We start from the raw sequence: 16,751 nt of genomic DNA, 5'->3' as shown, positions 1-16,751 counted from the left end.
AAAACACTGACGCTCATGATCTGCATAAGAACTCACAGCAACACGCACCTAAGCAAATAATGCCTACCCTTAATCTACACACTTTTCATTGCCAACTAATTCTTAAATAGTTCAAACAAAACAAAACAAAACAAAATCAGTATTTAAGTACCACTATTTGAAATTCTGAAGATGAAGGGCATAATTAACTCAATGGTTTAAAAGCAGCGTTTAAGAAGGAATCATGGATTCATTTGAAAATCAGATGAAAGATGCAATAATCAATTTTACATACAACCTGGTTGAGGAGTGAGAGGGGATCATGGATACACAAAAATTCATCCATGCATAATCCCAGAAAGCCTCAGAAGGCTTCAAAGATATACGATCATAGGCAAACAATATATACTATGGTTAAACATCAAGGCTTATAGCAAGCAAGCAAAGTTTGTTCTACCATACTGTTTTCACAATCTGTATGAAGTCCCTATTGGCCTTACCATATTGTCCCAAATTTTTCCAGAGCCTCCACAAGGTCTGCTTCCACCACAGATTCACAGAGTCCTCGAACATGGACAACGGGTGAAACAGAAACTTTATGATGACTTCCACCTGCCTCCTAGCAAGATAAAATAATTTCTAGTTAAAAACTTTAAAAGTCTAAATAAATTGCTCTTTTAGTAAACCCATCTCTGCATTAAAAAGCAAACATTAAAAAAAAAAATCCCAAACCAAACTGCAATTCATAAGTTAGCGAAAGGACCCGAGAGTAAAATCACTAATTAAATGTTTGGCATGAAAATTCTGATTTCTTAAAAGGGAGCATTCTCTCTCAATAAGAACTACAGATAAGTTATTTAATAACTCATTTCAACTTCAACTTACATAATATTGTACATCAACTATACTTCAATAAAAAAATAACCTTCAACTTCAAGAAAATCTCAGAAAAAAAGTCAGCAGATACACAGAGCATGCTACATGCTACAATTGGAAACATACTTTATATTCATAATTTCACTTCCATAAAAATCAAAATCTCAAGAAGACCAAATGAACAAAAAGTCCCAATTAAAATTTCTTCTTTAATATAAAGATTATATACTTTATTTTTCCTGCAATATAGATTAATATCATCATTTGTCCTTGTTTAATTGGTTACCTAGTCCCACAATAATTTGAAGTTACTCAGTACACCTGACAACTTAAATTTATACAAGATACCATCTTTGCTGATGAACAAGGAGTACTCAAAAATACAAGCCTTGGGAAATTTCCTGGCTGTCCAGTGGTTAGGACTTGGTGCTTTCACTGCCAGGGCCTGGGTTCAATCCCTGATTGGGGAACTAAGATCCCACAAGCCGTGTGGCACAGCCAAAAAAAAAAACAAACAAACAAGCCTTCCTGGGCTTCTGTGAAGTACTGTGTATCTTTGAGTATGCCCAGCAAGAAGTTTTAAAACATATGGTCTTAAACTTTATTTTAAAAGGGACTATGTAGGAGAATTAGCTTGAAAATGAAAATAGCTCTCATTTACTTATTCAAGTTCTATTAAGACAAAGATCTGTATTTACAACTAGCCATTGGGTACCTCTCTTGCATCACTTCAGAAATGACCTCCATAAAAAATGAAATCTTGCCATTTGTGACAACATGGTTGGATCTAAAGGGTATTATGCAGAATCTAAAAAACAAAATAAAGCAACAAGCAAAACAAAACAGACTCACAAATACAGAGAACAAATGGGTGGTTGGGGGGAGGGATGTGAAACAGGTGAAGGGGATTAAGAGGTACAAACCTGCAGTTACAAAATAAATAAGCCATGGGATGTAATATACAGCATAAGGAATATGGTCAATAATATTATAATAACTTTGTATGGGACTGATGGTTACTAGACTTATGGTGATCATTTCATAATGTATGCAAAGTCAAATCACTATGCAGTACACCTGAAGCTAACATAATATTATATATCAACTATATTCCAATTAAAAAGTAATTTCTAAAAGGAAAGAAATGAATTCCAAGTACAATTCACACGTATACCAAAAAAATCTATTAAAGGAAAGGTTTTTTCCTCCTATAAACAGGAAAAAAGGGTTTTTCCTCCTAATCTAAAAACACAAATATTTTACCATTAAAACTTAAGAATCATTTTAGGAACATTAAATCCCTTTTTGGCTATTTTTAAAGACTCACCAACTTTGCTTTATTATCATAAAGACTGTTAGAAAATACTGTAACAGTCTTGTGCCATGCCAATAAAAAAATGTCCGAATTTTAAAATAGAACTAATTTAAGTATATAAAGTAACCATGAGACTATTCTTACACTCTTGTCAAATCCAACAAATAAATTAAATCCTTTGCAAATACTAATTCAGTCCTTGGAATTTTATTTGAATTGCTTATGCTGAGTTTTTTCTATGGTTCAACAGATATTCATTACATGCCACTAAGTCTGAAATGAACCATTCTGATTGTACCCTATGTATACCAACACTTTATTAGCAACTTTAACAAATGCGACCGCCTCGGTGAAACTCAACAACCAAATGTACATTATCCTCATTAAGCTCTTAATTACTGGATGACAATAACACAGGAAGAAAGCTCTAAATAATACCTAAAAACCTAACTTAGAGAAAACATTTAAAGTATAAATAATAAGTTTTACTCTAAAAATAATTAGACAATAATAAACTACAAGAAATAAGACAGTCATCTCCTTTGGTCCTCAGAAATGAGCTAGCAAAGGTAAAAATGCAAAAGAAAATTATATTGGCCTGGGCTCCTCCAAAAGTAAAAAATAGTGGAAGGAAAATTTCAGACTGAGAGTAAAGACAACAACCAAATGCAGTATGTGAGCCTTCATTTTACAATTGATAAAAACTGCTACAAAAGACATCTTAGGGAAAATTGGAGAAATTGAATTATAAACAGGATATTACTGAGTTAGCCAAAAAGTTCATTTGGGTTTTTCTGTAAGATGTTTTTGATTGTCTTAGGTACCATTATGATGGCAATAGCTATATGAAAAGAATATCCTTATTCTTAGGAAAACTGTGATATTTAGGAATGAACTATCATGGTGTCTCAACTTGCTTTCAAATAGTATAGAGAAAAAAAGTATGTATATAAATATATACACATATAGAGATAAAATCCCAAATGGCAAAATGTTAAAAACTGCTGAATCTAGGTGAAGGGCATATGTAATTAAATATTTTACATAATAAAAAAATTGGGAAATTATTGTATAATACATTTAAGACCTACGAAAAGGTATGAAGAATATAAAAATATTCATTAACTCACTACCCAGTTTAATAAATAAAACACTAGGAAGAGGGAGCTGAACACATCTCCTCTTCCTACCTCCCTTCCCAACACAGAGAACCACTATCCTGAATACAGTGCTAAAAAATGAGTACTTTTCAAACTGGTCTTCTTACAAAGAAATGGATTATAGGATCAATTTTAAAAATCTCTCAAAAGATCTGATTTTAATACATTACTACTTAATTATATTTCTTAAATGAAACAGATCAAGATTTAAGTTATTCTTTAAAAGCTGAAAGATGTTAAATGCAATCAATATGGTACTCAGGGGGAGATATGATTATCTCAACCTCAAGGATGAGAATATATCCCATACCCTCTGTATTTCCCTTATTCCCACTCAATGACTCTGCCTTTCGTGAGTTTATCTACCTTGATATTTCTCTATTTTTAAATTATGTCCCCTTTTCTTTTTTCTTTTCTTTTTTTTTTTGCGGTACGCGGACCTCTCACTGTTGTGACCTCTCCCGTTGCGGAGCAACAGGCTCCAGACGCGCAGGCCCAGCGGCCATGGCTCACAGGCCCAGCTGCTCCGCGGCATGTGGGATCTTCCCGGACCGGGGCACGAACCCGTGTCACCTGCATCAGCAGGCGGACTCTCAACCACTGCGCCACCAGGGAAGCCCTGTCCCCTTTTCTTGAACTTAAAATTTTCTCATCCTTTCTGTAGTTTATTTAAAAAATTAAAAAACCCTAGTGTTGTTTCCAAATATAAAACTGATATATTAAAGTTATCTATTCAAACTATATTTTCACCACCCCTCTTTTTCCCCACAAATACTAACATGTTTCTTTTTTTATAGATTTATTTATTTTGAATTTTATTTATTTTTTTACACAGCAGGGTCTTATTAGTTACCCATTTTATACATATTACTGTATATATGTCAATCCCAATCTCCCAATTCATCACAACAATAAATTTATTTTATTTACATTTATTTTTGGCTGTGTTGGGGTCTTCGTTGCTGCCTGCGGGCGAGCAGGGGCCACTCTTCACTGGGGTGTGCAGACTTCTCATTGCGGTGGCTTCTCTTGTTGCCGAGCATGGGCTCTAGGCGCACGGACTTCAGTAGGTGTGGCTCACAGGCTCTGGAGCACAGGCTCCGTAGTTGTGACGCATGGGCTTAGTTGCTCCATGGCATGTGGGATCTTTCCCGACCAGGGCTCGAACCCGTGTCCCCTGCATTGGCAGGCGGATACTTAACCACTGCGCCACCAGGGAAGCCCCTAACATGTTTCTTAAATCAACATTTTATCTCTACCTATACTATATGGTGGTGATAAGAAATCTGAAATCATCTTAAGAGCTTCTTTTACTACCCTAAAATTACCTCCTGTAAGCATCATACTATGCATCTGAATCTTAAATTGGTGAATAGTCAGTATTGTTTACTCCATCCATATATTAATACTTTGACCACGTCTTCTAAAGCTTAAGGAGTATTTTTTAATCCTTTCTCATACAGAAGCTCAAATTCTTTCCATTTCAAATGTTTAATTATCTAGGCTCTCTCCTGGTCTATTTATATCTATTATTTATCAGACTAGAAACAATATTCCAAATAAGTACCCAGCAAATGGAGGCATACCTGCAATTTCCGTATACTTTTTTCTTTTTTAATTACTCAATCCCTTCTTTAAGTAAACTGGGTCAACTATAATGAAGACATTATTTGGTCCTCACTGCAAGCTACAGACCAGTTACAAACCCCCAGCCCCTCTTCAAAGGCTACCTCAAAGACAAACTCCAATAACATCCATCTTGAATGCCAATTTTGACGACTGCAGACTGAAAACCAGGCTTAACTAAAGAGAAGGGAAGCTCAGAATAGAATAGAATATAAATGAAGCTTCCATATGAGAGGAATGAGAAGGGCCCATTAAAGCTCTCGATATAGTAAAACTGTAAACTCACAAAGGCAATGCATAATGTCCTCAGGCTTTTTGTTTTCCCAACATCTCCACGCATAACACGTGCTCAACAGCCACTGAACAGCCTTTTCTATCCTCCTATAAATATAATATATAAAAAAGACCAAGCTCAAATTCAATAATTCATCCTCCAAAACCAAACGTGCACAGATCCACTGCAAGTGATTATCAGCCTCTCCTTAATCACCTCCAATGACAGGAAAACACACTACCTTGTGAGACAATCTACTATATTTTTAGAAAGTTCTTCATAATATGCATCCAAATCTGTCTCCCTGTAACTTCCTACACAAAATGGCCTTTGAAGTCAGACAAGCGTTTGAATATTTGGACATTTACTGGCTGTGCGATCTTACGCTACGCTACTTACTAAACCTTTCTGAACCTCAGTTTCACTTTAAAAAAAATAAAACAGGGCTGCCCTGGTGGCGCAGTGGTTAAGAATCGCCTGCCAATGCAGGGAACACGGGTTCAAACCCTGATCTGGGAAGATCCCACATGCCGCGGAGCAACTAAGCCCGCGCACCACAACTACTGAGCCTGCGCTCTAGAGCCCACGAGCCACAACTACTGAGCCCCCGTGCTACGACTACTGAAGCCCGCGTGCCTAGAGCCCGTGCTCCACAATAAGAGAAGCCACCGCAATGAGACGCCCACGCACTGCAATGAAGAGGAGCCCCCGCTTGCTGCAACCAGAGAAAGCCCACACACAGCAATGAAGCCTCAACGCAGCCAAAAAAAAAAAAAAAAAAAATTTTAAATAAATAAAAAATAAAACAAAATCTTCATCACTTAAAATTACAACAAATAGGACAAATATGAAATGTCTAGCACAGTGCTAGATGTTGTTATTAACAGGGTTCGGTAAACATTAATTGCCACCTCCTGTCCTTATCTTCATTTCCCTCTGCTACATAACCTTCCTATAATTTGAAATGATTTCTTAAATCACACCTAAGTTTACCCTTCAGGCTAAATGTCCCCCAGAGTCTTCTGTCATTCCTCTTATGATATGATCTTGAGTGCCTTCTCTATTCTGGTAATCATTTTCTGGATACATTAGAATTTATCAAAGTACTACCAAGAAATGAGTACAGATTTCCAGATACTTAAGATTATCCCCCCTTTTACTTTGGATACTTCACATAGATCAAGGACAAACTAGTTTTAAGGGACAGCTGCAAATAGCTTTTAACTCACACTATACTTAGAGTTAACTAGTACATGGTTTTTCTTTTTTTTGTTTTAATATTTATTTATTTATTCAGGCTGTACCGGGTCTTAGTTGCAGCATGCGATCTCTGAGTTGCAGCATGCATGTGGGATCTAGTTCCCGGACCAGGGATCAAACCCAGGCCCACTGCACTGGGAGCACAGAGTCTTACCCACTGGACCACCAGGGAAGTCCCGGTTTTTCTTAAAATTAAACAATCACATCTCTTTACTTGATCTTTTTCTTAATAGAGCAGATCCAAAACACAGGAAACCCTTTAATTTTCCTATCCTAAAATGTTTTAAGGAACATTTGATCACATAACAAAAATAACTTTGATTCAAATAACTTCTTAAAAAGTAATCTTTATTTTTTCTGCTCATGTGGTAGAAATCCTTTGGTTTTGCCTACCTAAAACTCCTTCCCCCTTCTTGTGGCTGAACACAAAAACAAGCAAACGAACAAACAAAAACTCCTCAACCTCATATTATTCCACTGGTATTCTCAGTCACACAGTCGTAACTCCCCAACTTCAGAGGTAGTCCAGTGACTAGTTGGGGGTAGGGAGATATAAAAAATGGCTGATCAGAGGGGATAGCTATGGACTCTGAGGGAGAGACTGTTCTTCTTTATTTACTAGCTATAAAAATGTAAGCCTAGCTTTATCACTACATAGAGGAAACAGAGCTGAAACATGGAAAGAGACAGAATCTAGTCCCTATGACATCATCTAAAACCTTCGATCCTGCCATGCCTAAAACTAATGCTACAACTTGGCATTCATAGTTATTCGGGCCAATAAATTCCCTACCCCTGCCCCCTTTTTGTTGTTTAAGCTCATCTTGAGTTGGTGCTGTGGCTGCAACTGCAAGCTTTGAAAGTTGTATTCAATTTCATAGAGGGAAAATATATATTTTCACTCCTTTATAAAATAAAGCACTAAATGATGTAGAATCACAGATTTTTAGATATGGGATTTTTTTTGTAAATTATATCCCATCACCAAGAACAGCACCTAGCACATGACAGGGCTCAAGTATTATTTTTTTAATGAGCTAAGAGATCACAGTGATCATCTAATCCAGCCATCTCATGTGATAGGTAGCAAGTTGAGTTCCAAAGAGGTTAAGTCACAAAGCATGTTGGTAGCAGAGCCAAGACACCTGCTCTGGTTGGGCTTAGGGCTCTATTAACAGCACTTTTCACTATATGTACTAACATGAAGAAACTGTCACTTGTTAAAACCAAAAGATAGTAAAACCTACTACTTTTCATTTACTTCCCAAAACTAAGCCTAAAATTCTCACTCTACTGCAGCAGCTCAGCTAAATAAGACACAGGACATTACCGTTACAGAAGCCTCAAGGCTCTGGCACTTACCTCTGAGGTACACACCACAGTGTAGTTACTATGCTCACTGTCACAGTCTCTAAACTTTTCCTGTGGGAGCTAAGCTAACAAAGTGCCTTCATCCCATCTCCCATTCTATATTCATCCCAATAAGCCATCATAATAGTCTTATCATCTCTGTAATTCAGATCATTAAAGTTTAACTATATCTTAAATTCAAACTAGATTCTCTATATAATGCATATTCCTTTGTTTGGAAATCCTAGGATCCATATTTTTTATCTTGGCATTTTGCCATCTTACAAGTCTATTTATTAAAAGTTGAGAAACTTAAATTTTCACCTCATCAGCAATCACTTTAACAATCTTTGATTTGCCTGTTTAGTCACTAGCAGAATAGAGTAAAAGAAAAACTTAAGTCTCTAAAATGCATTAGTACTCCATAAATTTTTATTGATACCAATCTCTATAAAAGCAGACTTTTTTTTGTAAGTAAACTCCCAACTCAGTTCCTCAATCGGTTTTGCCAAGTGAAGTGCTAATATTCAGAAGTCAAGCTGCTTTCATAAAAGTTAGCAGATACAGAAGTTTACTATTATGATCTTGAAGATCATGCCTGTTAAATTTAAGAACACAATTTACTCCACAAGAATAAAGTAATTGTATAATACATAGCATGAACCTCCATAATTAAGCTTTGTTCAAAATGCAGCCCAAAGAATTTGAAACACTCTGTGAGTTTTTGCTCTTCAAATTAATACCAGAAGACACAAATTTGAAGAGTGTCTTACTTCTCATATCCAAACTACAAACTCATTTCTCTTTACACCTTAAAACATCATTCACAATTCATCCTTAAATCAGGAGCATTTGTAGAAACAGTTTTTCTTAAATACTCACATTCCTCTTTAAATCTAGTTATTATTAAATAACTCAAGGAAAATGAAAAGCCAAACAATGTAAATCATTGAAGTCTTACTGTACACTTTTACAAACTTCCAACTAGCATTGAAAGAATTACCTATCATTGTACTTGATCTGCATTTACTTAAACACTTTGTACAAAGGGGCTGGGCTGAAGTTGAGTCAAATCCTTTTCCGTTAGATGAATTACCATATTTCTCGATGATGACGCACTAGACAGTAAACTTCTATTCAGGGCATTCCTGTCCTAGTAAAATTTATTATGCACAGGTTTCCATAGTTGCAATGATTTCAAACAAGTACCCAAAATTACACGAAGAAAAATGTTTAAAAACAGGAAAAATAATCCTTCATTAGATTTCACAGTACAATACTGGTTCTACTGTTAAATAAAAGCAATTCACCCGCTCCTAAGAAAAAACAGCAATAAGATAAACAAAATTTGAATTTATAACTCAATCTGCATACATTAGTTCCTGCCTGGGTAATTTAAAAGCTGCATGACATTAATCACTGAACTACAACTTCAGGTATGGAAAACGTGAAGTTCAACTTTCACATTTTAGATTGTAAGAGAACTCAGAACAGTAGTTAACTGACTTTCCCAAGGTCACACAGACTGTATGCTAGCTAAGACTCCTGACTCTCCCCAAGACCTGTCCAGTGCTATTTCCACTGCTAAATACAATTCACTTTGGATGTATTAATTATACATTATTTTCTTCCCAACATCCAAAATAATACTATTGGCTTAATATTTAATGTTTTCAAAAACAACTTTTGTAAACTGGTTAAAGTATCTTTCCAAGACACTTAATGTAAGACATTTCATGCTACTGCATAAAAACTCGAGCAAATTTTTGGCAAAAGAAATACACTGATCCAATGCATCTAAATATCAGTTATAAGAGTCCAATATTCCAATTGTGTTTTCAATTTCCACAATGGAGTTAGCTTTGAACTGAAACTTCCTAAGAAAAAATGCACTTTCTTTATTCACACTTTCAAGTTGCATTTTGAATACTCCAAATATTTAGGAACAGAAGTAGAAAGCAATATCTAGCCATAATAAAACTATTTTTGGGAATTCCCTGGGTCCAGTGGTTAGGACTCTGTGCTTCCACTGCAGGGGGACACGGGTTCGATCCCTCATCAGGGAACTAAGATCCCACATGCAGAGCAGTGCAGCCAAAAAAATAAATATTATAAATAAAAATAAAATTTCACTTAAAAAATAAACTATTTTATTTAGAGGAAGAAGAAGCTCCTTTTTAAAATGTGTTGCAACATTATCGTATTTGTAAACTCTAACACCGGGGATTACTGACCAGAATTTTTTACAATAAAATGCAAACAAGAGCTAAAAGACTTCTAATTTCCCTCTTATTAAAGGTGAAAAACATTTTAATCTAATATTAGAATATATGTGCACTATTTCGTAAATTTCGGGTTAAGTTTGCTTTAAAAAAAAATCACAATTAGAATGTGTTAAATGTTTAAAGAACATCCAGTCATTAAAACAGCTTAAGCGCACCAAAAAGGGCAAAAACGTTTCCTTTGCTTTGTTTCCTTAGTTTCCATCCAGCTGAAGCTGAGTTGCCACTTGCTGTGGATAAAACGATTTTCACATTCCTTCTGCCTCCATCTAAGCTTTCTGATGAGAGAAACAAGAATCTAGGAACGTGTGTTTGATGCAGTCCTGAGTTCAGTTCTTTTTGTGGAACGAATTGGGAACACACTGCCCATGAAGAACTGAGGTGATTTTAAGATTTCGTTTTACTTGTAAGTAGGCGTGTGCGAACACCTGCCAACGCATTTTATTTTTAACCGAAGAGCTAAACACTATACTAAGCAATCATCAGGAAACTGGGGAGCAAAGCGTGCGCGCCAGGCCTGCCAAGAGTAAAAAATTTTTAATTAAACCTTCAGGGGAACTGGGCGGTGAGTCCCAGAGCTTAATTTGTCACTTAGCGGCGGCTCTCCTCAGGACCCAGGCGAAGAGAGCCCTGGGCGGAACCAATGCCACCATCCCGTGATTGTGACCAGCGCGCGGATGCTGCGGGCAGGGGGCTGAAGGGAGCGGGTCGTCAGACGCCGGCCAGCCGCCCGAGGAGTGAAAACTAACAAAGGGCTAATCGCGCACCAGAGCCCCCCGGAGCGGAAGCAACGCCTCCCCGCCGCCCCCGCCCCGCGACCCTCCCCAAGTTCGGGCCGGCAGAGGACTCGCTGCGGGGCCTGCGGCCAGGCCGGGACCGGATCCGCGGTCGGGTTGCTGGAAACAGGTAGGGCGAAGAATAAAAGCCCCAAAGAGAAGAGCCAGCGCTTCCCGACCCGATCAGCGCAGCGAAAAGGGAAAACGAGGAGGGCGGGAGGCCCCGAGGCCGAGTCCCTGCCGCTGGGCCCTGCTTCCCGGGGAGCCGCCAGGCACGGCGGTCGGGGCGCCGCGCTTTGTTACCGGCTGTGAGAAGCTCCGGCCGCCGCCACCGCCGCCGCTATCGCCCCCGCCCCGGGGCGTCGCTTCCCGGCGGTTCTCGCCTTCCTCGGCCGAGTAGTCGATCTCCCCCTCCTCAGTCTTGAGGCGCTTGGCCTGGCTCTCGTACTCCCGATCCTCCTCGTACGTCTCCCTGGGGGAGGATGAAGAAGAGGACATGGCGGCGGCCGGAGGGACCGGCCGGCTAACGGGTGGGGGTGGCGGCGGGGCGCGGGCCTCGGACGCCGCCGGCCAGTCCCCGTCGCGGGCAGCGCCTCTTCAGCGAAGGTCTGCGCGGCCCGGCTGTGCGCGTGGGCCGCGCGCCCAGAAGCCGGGTGGGTGCGGAGAGTGCGCGGGATGAGGAGGGCGCCCCGGGAGGAGGCTCCGGAGCGGCCGCTCCCCTTTATCACGGAGCCAACATTCAGCCTCTCCCTCCTCCTCCGTCTCCGCTCCCAGTCCCGGGGAGCAAATCTAAGGATGGGGACGCGACCGTGGCTTCCGGTCTTCCCTCCTCCCCTAATCCACTCCTCGCCGCCCAGGCCGAGCCTCCACCCCCACCTTCGCGGCCGCCTTGCAGGATCGAATCCAGCCTCAGCCCGCGGGAAGCGCCCCCCCCAAGCCCGGGCCTCGCTCCCTATTGGCAGAGAGAAAAGTCGACCAGGCTTCCAATTGGCTGCAAGGGCTGTTCGTCAAAAGCCGCCCACGGCCCGGCCTCGCCCCTCTCCCTGCACCTTCCGAACTCTCAGCTGGTTTGCTAGTCCTGACCGCTCAATGCCCGCAGCGTCCGGATCTGGAGCCGTGGCTAGCCGACGGCCATTAGCACTGTTGGGCCAACTGGAGGTGAGGCGCGGAGTGAACCCCGGCGGACTAGGAGGCGTGCGGTGGGTCCAGGACTGCGGTGTTAACCGCCCTCCCGTTAATTTAAATGCTTTTATTACTTCTCTTCAAAAGAGAAAATCCCTGCAGAGACATCTCGCAGCCCTGAAACTACAGGCTGTGAGGGGAGAAAAGGGATTAGAATCGTGAAAGTAGCCTTCTCCCTATGTTGTGTGAAAAATCTGATACAAGTGGATGGACTCTCTCCCCGCCCCTAAGTAGATATTACAGAACACTCAACATTTACTGAGGTGCAAGTGTGAAGAAAGCCGCTCGTTTGATCGGTTAGCACTCGGGTCTTCTGGACCCTTCTTTCCTGACAATTACGGGAGACTTGTATCAAGTCCCAGCTCCCATTAAATGTGTTTTAAACCTTCCACATAAAGTTTCTTCCTGCATGCCAACCCCTCCTTTCTAGGCGATTTATTTCACACCATTTATTATTATTTCACACCATTTATTATTATTTCGATTATTTCACACCATTGAAAGATATGAAAGCCTATCAAAAGTGTTTGTCCTTTGGACCACACACAGCTCATTTCCTCTGTGGAGCCCTGAGGCCTCCGCGAGCTTCTAGTTACTGCCCTCTCTTTTTGCAACAGGGCCCTTTATACCCACCTACTAGGATGTTATTTTTTTCAAGACTAGAAGCGTTTGGAGACAGGAACTGTGTGTGCTCTTTTCATCTTTGCAAACACAGTTCCTGTACAGTCCCGGGCGCAAGTTCCCTGCTCAACAAGGCTGAACGAGTGGGCCTTGGGAAATAAAGGTCCAGTGTCAGAAGAGGAACTGGCAGATCTCATGCAACCTAGCTGCCCTCTGTGACTCTAACCCTTGGAGGATTGCCGAGGATCAAGAGTCACTTAAGTGTTTCTAATGTCCTTGTCCCTCAGATGCGTCCCTAAGTGTGGCTCTTCCTTTCCTAATGGGGTGGATTTTTCCCTCCCCCAGCCTATTGTCGCTTCTTTCCAAAGCTATTTCCTCCCCCCCCAAAAAGCCATTTGTATTTATTGCTGACAGTGCTTTAACCTACGTTTGTTTTGTTACTTTTATAATTTACACTGCCTGTCGTTTCGGAATCCATTTGCAAGCTTCTTTACAACACCGTACAGCTATAATCAAATTCGTGTGCGCCTGCAGGTGTACACTGACAAAATAGAACTAAAAAACAACTCGAATTTTATTTTTCTAAATTATGATAAAATGGAAGTAGAAGTATCAAAGAGGGAGCTGCAGAGCTGGGTGCAGATGAGGAAATGTTGCCAGAGCACTGGGAGCAGTGAGCAGAGCTGAACGGCCTTGTACAAACTTCCCAAATATTTTGTGTGATAGTGAAAATATTTAAAATTCTCAAAGCCTGCATCCAACCTATGGATTATACCAGGTTAAAATGCAGCTCTCACACCAATCAATTGGTAAGGAAGCCCAGCCTGGCTGAACCTTGCTACTATACTCAGCGTTTACTTCACTAAAAGTAGGTTAGAGTCAATACGTACTAGTATTAAACTTAATTCTTTTTTCGGACAGCTCAAATCAAGTTGTTAATTTAAAAGACTAAGAAGTAAAACTCAGGAAGCTTGTTTAAAACTCATCCGTTAGTACAGTGACCTTTGAGCTTATTGCAGATGAATTGTTCAGTGACAGTAATTTCTTAGATATGGAAAAGGCTAACTAGCTCATCACTAAAACATGAGAAGAGCTAAATAAGGAGGGCATAAATTATATTCTGCACGATTTAACTTAGATGAGATCAAGAAATTACACACTTCCCAGTTAGCCAGAAATGCCTTTAAAACTCAGAAACAGCTCCTAAATGCGTGCAAATAATCAGTTACTTAGCTCAACCTGGAATCTCTTTTTTGCACTACTGTACATACAGCCTCAGGCCTTTGGTAAATTGTCTGAATGCTTGATTGGATTGGCTGCTGTTGATTGGGGTAGGCAATCAGCCATGAATTCCCATTGACGCAGCAGCTCGAAGGGGACTTAGGGGTTATACTAGAGTGAGAGAGAGCTCCAGCGAAGGTCTAGGGAAACTGATAGTCAAGGTCCTTTATAATCTAGCCCCAAATTGCCCTTCAGTTTTAAACCTCATTGCTGACCTATGTAAAGTAATTTATAAGACATTGTGCTGGGCGATGAAGAGACTAGAAAAATATATGAGCTGGCTTCTGTCTTCTTTTTTTAAATTAATTAATTTATTTTTATTCTTGGCTGCGTTGGGTCTTGGTTGCTGCGCGCGGGCTTGCGCACGGGCTTTCTCTAGTTTCAGCAAGCGGGGCTACTTCTTAGTTGCTCCGCGGCATGTGGGATCTTCCCCGACCACGGCTCGAACCCGTGTCCCCTGCATTGACACGCGGATTCTTAACCACTGCACCACCAGGGAAGTCCCTGGTATCTGTCTTCTCAAAGCTTGCCATCAGGTTGAGGAAACAGGGCACATACCCAAGAGAGGCTACAAGGCACATCTAACATACATGTAATAACAGCAGCCACTTACAATGTGCCAGGCACTGTGCTAACCACTGCAAGTGTCATGTCAATAAATTCTGACAAAAGCCAGAGGCATTATTATTACTATGGCCGTTGTACAATTATAGAAAGTCTAGGAGAAGTTAAGAGACCTGCCCTAGAGCCACAGTTAGTAAACTAGAGAGCCAGGACTGGAACCCAAGCATCCGATTCCAGAGCCAGTACTCTTCGTAGAGAAGAATGATGATTTAAGTATTGCATTGTTTACTGCCACGGACATACAGATCAAATTTAGAATCATTTATCATGATACTTATTCATTCATTAATTTCTACTAGAGCTTATACAGCTATAACTCTGGGAAGGCATAAATAGGTTATAATTATCAGTTTTTTCGTTGGTATAATGAAATTCAATTAGCTTCCATAGGAAATTTTAAATATAATACACTGTTTTAGTGTTCATTTTAAAATGTAATTTCTATAGACAAGGCGCAGAAATAAAAAGGAAATTCTCACCATTTTCTGATGGATGCATCGTTTGAACAACTAGAGATGCAAATTATAAGATATTCATACCCAAACTCAATTTCCAATATTGCTATTTCACTTAATATACAAAACTTTTGTTTCCTGCCTCACCTTCTGCAAAAATCAAATAAAACCTTCAGCTTACTTGTGAGCAATATTTCCAAAGGATTGGAACCCTAGAGATGTATTTTAATTAAGACATGTTTAACATGAAAGAACAAAGTCCATTCAGAGACAAATCAATTAGTTCCTATGAAAGTTTGTCAAATCCAGAATATACTATTTGTGATGATACCACTTTCCTTGTTAGAGATCACCAAGAAGGAGCACTATGGTGCTTTTACCCAAACTAGCCCCTTTAATTCAGTCCACATTTGATTAGTTATGGTGATAAGACACCAGCGTTCCAGGAGGATGCACCCTGCAGGAAGTGCCTCAAGCACTATTAGCTCACTGTGTAGTCAAGTGTAACCACAATGGTATTCTCTTTCAGATGCTGTTATCAGGCACATCTGCTTTGGGTCTGGAGCTGCCACTGTGTTTGGCCTCTTCAAAAAAATAATAATTTGTGACAGATCTGCAAAAATAAATATATTGACCCTAGAAGGATATCTGGTATATGACCAGACAATGACAGGTAAAATTCATATTCTTGTTATCAGTTATAACCACTTACCTTTAGTCTTAGAAATAATATTTATTTTCACCTTTTTCTTTGACTCATATAAATTGATAGTGTTTAGACATCTTTAAAAATAATTGTAATAAATAAAAAGAGTCAAATCATAGCATCCACTGTTTAGAGTAAATAGAATTTATCAAAGTAAATTCATCTTGCATATGAAAATATAGGTAAAATTAACCGGTAGCTGCTCAAACGTTTAACAAAAACGTATTAAGTGCTACAGACCACTCCCAATTATAAGTGATCAGTAGCATGTAATAACTTTTTGTTATATGAGCTCTCAGTTCTCCTTTTCTTTTTAAATTTGAGTAAAAAAATATCTTGGGTATGGCCCACCCCCCCCATCAAGGAAGTTTCCATGGTAAGCAAGTCACTAATAACCTCATCCTTGCCTGATTGTCGATGTTGAGACCAGTATAAAAATGACAAGGAATGCTAACGATAACACATAAACTAGGGTTTTATTTTTTATTTTTAAAATTAAAAAAATATTTTTGGCCATGCCATGTGGCATGTGGGACCTTATTTCTTGGACTAGGGATCAAACCCTTGCCCCCTGCAGTGGAACCTCAGAGTCTTAACCACTGGACCGCCAGGGAACTCCCTAAACTAGGTTGTTTAGACCTCAGTTGTTTTTTTTTTTCCACAATTATTATTATTATTTTTAACATCTTTATTGGAGTATAATTGCTTTACATTGTTGTATTAGTTTCTGCTGTATAACGAAGTGAATCAGCTGTACATATACATATATCCCCATATCCCCTCCCTCTTGCGTCTCCCTCCCACCCTCCCTATTCCACACCTCTAAAAGTACAAAGTGGTCACAAAGTACAAAGCTGACCTCCCTGTGCCATGCGGCTGCTTCCCACTAGCTATTTTACATTTGGTAGTGTATATATATCAATGCCACTCTCTCACTTCTTCCCAGCTTACCCTGCCCCCTTCCCATGTCCTCAGGTCCATTCT

At 39.8% G+C, this 16,751-nt stretch overlaps 2 protein-coding genes across 3 annotated transcripts in view; one reads left to right on the top strand and one right to left on the bottom strand.

Moving 5' to 3' along the window:
• The window catches only part of HNRNPLL (heterogeneous nuclear ribonucleoprotein L like), a 37,424-nt gene extending 25,693 nt beyond the window's left edge, over positions 1 to 11,731 (bottom strand). Inside the window, exons 1-3 of one of the 2 annotated variants that reach the window (XM_019942803.3) lie at positions 11,202 to 11,339; positions 1,571 to 1,663; positions 480 to 598 (exon numbers count right to left, since the gene is read on the bottom strand). Coding sequence is in view for 1 of the 2 variants with exons in the window: in XM_019942802.3 (XP_019798361.1) it covers positions 480 to 598; positions 11,202 to 11,396 (314 nt within the window). In the remaining variant the exon portion in view is untranslated. Of the gene's footprint in view, positions 1 to 479; positions 599 to 1,570; positions 1,664 to 11,201 lie in introns of both variants that reach the window. The other variant, XM_019942802.3, reaches the window with a different exon arrangement.
• The window catches only part of GALM (galactose mutarotase), a 105,921-nt gene continuing 99,890 nt past the window's right edge, over positions 10,721 to 16,751 (top strand). Inside the window, exons 1-2 of the mRNA XM_073791436.1 lie at positions 10,721 to 11,028; positions 15,591 to 15,734. The gene's annotated coding sequence lies outside the window, so the exon portion shown is untranslated. The remainder of the gene's footprint in view (positions 11,029 to 15,590; positions 15,735 to 16,751) is intronic.

Source organism: Tursiops truncatus, chromosome 14 (assembly GCF_011762595.2).
Source record: "Tursiops truncatus isolate mTurTru1 chromosome 14, mTurTru1.mat.Y, whole genome shotgun sequence".
Lineage (NCBI taxonomy): Eukaryota > Metazoa > Chordata > Mammalia > Artiodactyla > Delphinidae > Tursiops > Tursiops truncatus.
This window is presented reverse-complemented; position numbering and strand designations above follow the sequence as displayed.